Source organism: Phodopus roborovskii, unplaced genomic scaffold (genome assembly GCF_943737965.1).
Source record: "Phodopus roborovskii unplaced genomic scaffold, PHOROB, whole genome shotgun sequence".
NCBI lineage: Eukaryota > Metazoa > Chordata > Mammalia > Rodentia > Cricetidae > Phodopus > Phodopus roborovskii.
Window position 1 is genome coordinate 10088649 of NW_026126645.1, and position 6169 is coordinate 10094817.

At 52.4% G+C, this 6169-nt stretch overlaps 1 protein-coding gene across 1 annotated transcript in view; it reads right to left on the reverse strand.

Moving 5' to 3' along the window:
* The window catches only part of Tnfrsf1b (TNF receptor superfamily member 1B), a 29590-nt gene extending 23809 nt beyond the window's left edge, over window positions 1-5781 (reverse strand). The window contains exon 1 of the mRNA XM_051173633.1: window positions 5619-5781. Within this exon, the coding sequence (XP_051029590.1) occupies window positions 5619-5696 (78 nt within the window). The 5' untranslated portion in view covers window positions 5697-5781. The remainder of the gene's footprint in view (window positions 1-5618) is intronic.
* Window positions 5782-6169: the final 388 nt, after the last annotated feature.

Below are 6169 nucleotides of genomic sequence, written 5' to 3' on the forward strand. Positions count from 1 at the left end.
TCCTTGAACCTACAGGCTCCCAGATAGTTCTGCCGCTCGCTCGCTGTTGTGAAACTCTGACTTCCTCAGCATCTGGGGACACGCCTCCCTGCTGACACATGAAAGGTGTTAAATTCTAGGGAACCAGGGGCAGGAAACCCATGACTTCCAGGCCTGTCTGGGACATCAGCATCCCAGCTTTGGGCAAGCTGACTGACGGGCAGCCATGGAATCCTGATGCCATTGGGGCCTGAGGCAGGGAAATAATTCAAGCCCAAACAAGAGGGACTAAAGTGAGCGAGAAGGGCTGGAGAGATGTGGCAGCTAACTATAAACCCAGCATAGGGGAGGCAGAGACAGCGATCTCAGAACAAACAGCATAGCTAGACTAACTCCATCAGTGAGCTCCGTTTCAGCAAGAGACCCAACCTCAATGAAATAAAGTGGAAGACAATTGGGCACCTGCACACATAGACATGCATCTTCATACATGCAAACACACCTTCACATGTACAGATACACCACTCATGCATATGTACATACCAAAAAAAAGTGAGAAAAAAAAAAAGAAGGAAAAGGATATCAGCTCTTTTCTTGGCTGACTTTTTAGCTAGCACCCCCACACCCCAGTCTTCTGAGACATTGAGACTGGTGCTGCTGGAAGGTTTAGGCTCAGAGAGGTTAAATAACCACAAGGACACACAGCAAGCTGGTAAACTGCTCTGCTAACACCCAGGCCATGTTCCTTCCTCAAGGCTATGCTGTCTTAGAAGTCACATGGTGGGCATTGGGGACTGGGCAGCATCCATCAGAAGAGGGCTTCCCCATCTTGGGTCATTTAAGTAAACAGAATGTCAGAAACACACAGAGAGAGAGAGAGATGGAAGAGAGCTTCGAGAGAGCCTGGGATCTACTGGCAATAATTACGTAGTGGCTCTCAACCTTCCTCATCCTGCAATCCTTTAATACAGATCCTCATGTTGTGGTGACCTCCAACCATAAAATATTTCGCCGCTACTTCCTAACTGTGATTTTGCTTCTGTTATGAATCATAATGTAAATATCTGACATGCAAGATGGTCTTCGGCAACTCCTGCAAAAGGGTCGTTCCACCCACAAAAGGATCGGGACCCACAGTTGACAACCACTGAGCTAAGGCCTTCTGCACACCTCATGTCTTCATCAAACACACTCCTCATCACCCGCAAATGACATTTAGCACCTGCCACTGACAGGGTGGGGTGGTGACTTCCTGACCACATAGCTGCTACACGGGGTCCTGGACCCCAGGCAGGCAGGCAAGTGATCTGAGGGGCCCAACTAAGGGGCATGGGGCAGGAAGTATAGTAGGAAAGGTGACAGGAAGGAAGTTGGTCTTGGAGTTCCAGGCAGCAAAGTCACTGAGGCAGGAACTTGGGGTAACTGGATATCTGACACGTACGCTTTGGGGTCCTATGGCTCCCTGAAATGGGGGCCTGACCTGAGCGTACTGTGGTCCCTCCTCCCCGCCTAGCTATGAGTGCTGCATATAACCAAGCCAGGACAGGCTATCTGTGGCTCCATTATGGGGGTAGTGCTTCCATTATGGGGGGAGGGTGGGCTCAGACCTCACAGCCCCTGGAACTCGGAGGAAGGCGGTGAGCTGGCATCTGTGTGACTGGGCCCTGACTGAGGAAGCCGCTGCCTGGCGGGTCTGAAACGGGAGTGTAGCATGTCCACTTCACTTTACATTGCTGGGGCCTCTCCCAAGCCAAACCCCCAGCTCCACTGCTTGCCTGCTCCAGAGCCTGGCCCCATCATAGCCTAGGGTAGGGAGGGGTAGGGAGGGCGAGCTGTTCAGGGAGAGGGTCCCACCCCATCACATCTGCCACAGCACGGGGGAGGAGCCCTGAGACACTTTGAAAGAGGAAGGCCACCAGAACCTGGATCTACCCATCGACCTGTCACATTTGGCTGTAGAATGGGGTCACGAGTCACTACAAAGGTCAACCAAATGTCTTTGACATTTAGTCAGACATTTTGGTTTTTGTTTTTGGTTTGTTTTTTTGTTTGTTTTTTTTTTGTTTGTTTTTTTTTTTTTTTTATTTTGACAGTTTCATGAAGCCCAAGGTTATCTCAGACTCCCTATGTACCCAAGGATGGCCTTGAATGGATAATTCTGTCCGTACTTCCTTGAGTGCTGGGATTAAGTTCTCAGAAAGAGCAACTCATATACCAGACATGGTAACAAACCTCTTCCCCCCCCCCCATCAAAGCCACCCTGACTACTCCTCTAGTATTGGATAGCAAAGGCCATAAAGTGTCAAAGTGTCACCTAGCCCTTGGGACAGACAAATGCTTCAGGAAGTCCCTGGGCCAAGCACCAGGACAATAGTCCAGGCTATTCTTCGACCCAAGAATGCCAGGCAAGCACTCAGGGTATAGTTTCGCTGGTAGAGTGCCTGCCTAACATGCAGAAACACATGTCCTGGCCTACGTAAGTCAGGTATTGGTGGCACACAACTGCCATCCCAGCACTGGAGACGGAGAAGGGGGATCAGGAGTTCAAGGTCGTCCTAACCAACATAACAAACTGAGGACCAGCCTGGGTACATGAGGCACTGTCTCAAAAAAAAAAAAAAAAAAAAAAAAAAAAAAAAAAAGGCAAGCAAAGGCAGTTTTGAGCGAAACCTACATCTGTAAGGTATGTAAGCTGGCAGTGTGGCTCTTGGGGTTCTGGAGGTGGCTTCCTAGAACTAGGCAGTAGGTAGTGTGTGAAGCAAGTAGCCATGAACACTGGGAGAGTTGATGGATGGATGGCAATGAATCAGGGTGCCTGACCACCAGGCCACCACCATCTGAAGGTCCCAGTCACCAGGCTACACCCTCAGTCACAATACAGATGCCTCAGAAGGATTTCAAACAGTGAACAAGAGGGCAAAGACACGAGGAAAGGAGCAAAAAACCCTCAGGCCCAGCAATACTGCAGGTACCAGATTCTACTCCTGTGCCAGCCTGAGATGCTGCTGACTCTGGCCCAACCAGCAAATAGCAGCCCTCAGCCCCAAGACTGCAGGGTAGGGATGGCTTATCCCTGCTCAGAACAAGTGTCCTGTCTTCACATGCTTTTATTTACCAAATAAATGAAAGACTAAATGAAGGGGTGAATGGTGGGTTCCCCGTCAAACAGGACAAGAGCCCCAAGGGTAAAGTGAGCCTGCTGCCCCTAGGACCTGCTCCAGAAGGCTCTCTCTGTTGCCCAGTCTAGCTACATACAACATCTCTGAGTCCCATAACAGGAATAGGAGTGGGGATACAGGTAAAGATGGTCTGGGGAAATAACACTGGGAGTAAGGCCAGCTTGCCTTCAAACCCCACCTCCCAGTTCTGTGGTGCTGGGAGATGCCACAGCTTGTCACCCATTCTCACCCTTTCAGTGGAACAGCGGGACCCACCTTGTAGAAACAACTGGAAGGGAAGTTTCCATGCTTCTCTGTGGCAATGTGCCCAACACAGTGCCTGTGTCCCAACCCAGAGGCTACTGTGGAATTAATCATGAGAAGGAGGATTGCACAGTTCTTAGCTCCAGGCCCCTTCCATCTTTAAGGCAGGTAAGACAGAGAACAAAAGGTAGCGTGAAATCTCTGTTCTAAGGAACAGGTCATAGCTAAGTGGGAATGTAGACAGGCTTGTAGTTCTTGCCATTTGCTCTTGTTACCTCATTGGCAATAGACTAGGTTTTAAGTGTGTATGTTCTTACTTCTCCTTCTCCTAGAGCATACTTGGTATTCACTGTCTTTGAATACAGTTTTGTATCAAGCCTAAATCTTTTCTTTACACTAAAAGGAGAATTGTAGTGAGACATCCACCCCACCCGCACCTGTTGTGCTGACCACGCCCATTGGGTCCTGTGGACAGATAGGGACATGAGCTGTGGGGGGCTAGGTCTGGGGTCCTGGACCCCAGCTCACTCTCTTACTTCCTGGTCAGGTGGGGGGGGGGGCGGCACAGCACAGATGCCTCACTGGCTGGGTGAAACCTAAATCCCCAGGTCCCATGTATACAGGCCTTTCTGGAGAACTGGTATTTACAAAAGGCTTGGAAGAGTTAAAGCTGTAGAGCGGAAAAAACATGCACAGGGCTCATACACGCTCGATGGCAGGCACCTAGTGACCAGCTTCACGGGGCATAGGGGCATGTGAGCAGGCGATTCCAGACCTGGAAGGTGAGGGCTCTGCCTCCACTACCAGGAGCCACAGAGGCTCCCAGACAGGCAGACAGGCATCTGGACTTGAGCAAGGTCTCCCTGTCGAAGAAGGATTGTGCGAGTAGGAATGGGCAGATCAGCTAAGAGCCCGTGGCCACAGTCACAGAAGGTAGTAGGAGTCTAAGCTGACCTGGGACTGGTCAGGTAGGGAAGGAAGCAGGAGGGAAGCCCTTCCCATCACAGTCATGCTAGCACTCCGCCTGAGTCCCACAGGCCTGTGCTACCCCTCCTGGGGTCCCAGGGACAGGCCTGAGCTCAGTGCCCAAAAACCTACCCTTCCTTGCAGCTCAGAGCACGATCTCCAGTCTGCTGGTAACCACAACCTCGCACATTGACATTCAGCCCTCAGAACTGGGACCCTCTTGATCCACAGGCCATCCCTGGATACCTCTCTGAGGCCCAACATCCATCGTGACCTTAAGCCATTGAGTCATTTCAGGACACCATAGAAGCCACCTCTCCCCTTCCTCTCCCAGCAGACAGGTAAATATACTCTGTCCATCAGGGTGGGCAGAAGGCATGCCCAGCTACCCAACTGTGGAGCAAAGCGAAGGCATATCCTATGTAGCAAGCTCCCTCCTCCATACCCTTCAAAAACGGTGATTTTTCTGGGCCTTACCCAGACGCTGTGTTCCCTTTAGTCCGTCTTACCAACAATGGAGACAGGAAGGAAAAATAAAATAAAAGGGCTTCTCTGTAGACTTGACCTTGCTCTTGGTGTGAGTAAGGAGAAATTGAATGAAGGTTGGGGTCTTTACTCTCCATTTTCCTGGAGCTCCTTGGGTAGCTGCCCTGACCTCCACTGTCCCCGGCACACAGAGATCATTCTGAAATGGCCCCTGAACACATCAGGCGGATCCTTGGAAGGGATCTGGGTAAGTGGCAGAGAAATGACTCACTGCCCAAGTGACTCTTACGTTAAGCGCCTACTTAGACTCCTGGCCCGACTCTTACGTTAAGCGCCTACTTAGACTCCTGGCCCGACAACAACTAGCAGCCCCAGGGTTTCCAAGAAAGACACAACAGGCAACGCACTTGGGCAGTGGGACAATGACCCCAGTAAGGTCCTTCCTGCCTCAAGCGTGGAGGAGAGAAGGGACTTCGCAGCATCGCAGGGATGAGTGGCTGGGTGTTACCCAAGCCGGGTCTGCGCTCATGGAGAGAGCCACAATGCATTTCTGGAATATGTGGCTGCTGGGACCCGAGTTCCACCCCAGGCTCCCAATGTGACAGTCTTCGTTCGAGTCCGCGGTCGCTCCCCAAAGGCGCATGGTGCATGTCAGGCTGGGGATGGGACGGCCTCTGGCACTGTCCCGGAATTGTGCTGTAGTCACGATGGGCACTACGTGATGCGATGCGTGGCTGTTCCCCCCCGACCCTGAAAATCACCCACCTGGGCGGGCACGGTGTGCCCGGTGGCCCACAGCTGCAGTCCGATGACCAGAGTGACCCAGAGGGTGGCGGGCGCCATAGGGACGGCGGTGGCTCCCGCCCTTGAGCTTGGACCTCTAGTGCCTCTGCTGCGATCTGGCTGGTGACTGAAAGCGAAAGCCCCAGGCTTTGAGCTAGGGCAGACCATGGGAGGTGGAGGCGGGAAGGGGTGGGGCCACGGCCCGAAGACACGCCCCCTCACAGTGTCCTCTGCTGTCCCTGGCACCTCCACCTGGACTCGCCTAGCAACTCTGGGCCTCTTTCTCCAGCATCTCTCCCGGCCCCCAGTGACTCAGGCTCTCTCCATCACCCCTTCCCCTTCGGGTCACCTTCCCAGTGAAGAGGAAGGGACTGGCACTGGTAATAGGTATCCACTGTATTTGTGTCCCAAATCTCACTGACGTCCCACTCTCCAGTGGCAGGACACTGGGGAGAACAGCCCCAAAGCTGACACTCACTCTGGAGGACCAAAGAGCTCTCAGTCATTTGCCCCCTAGAGCAATGGTTCTCCAC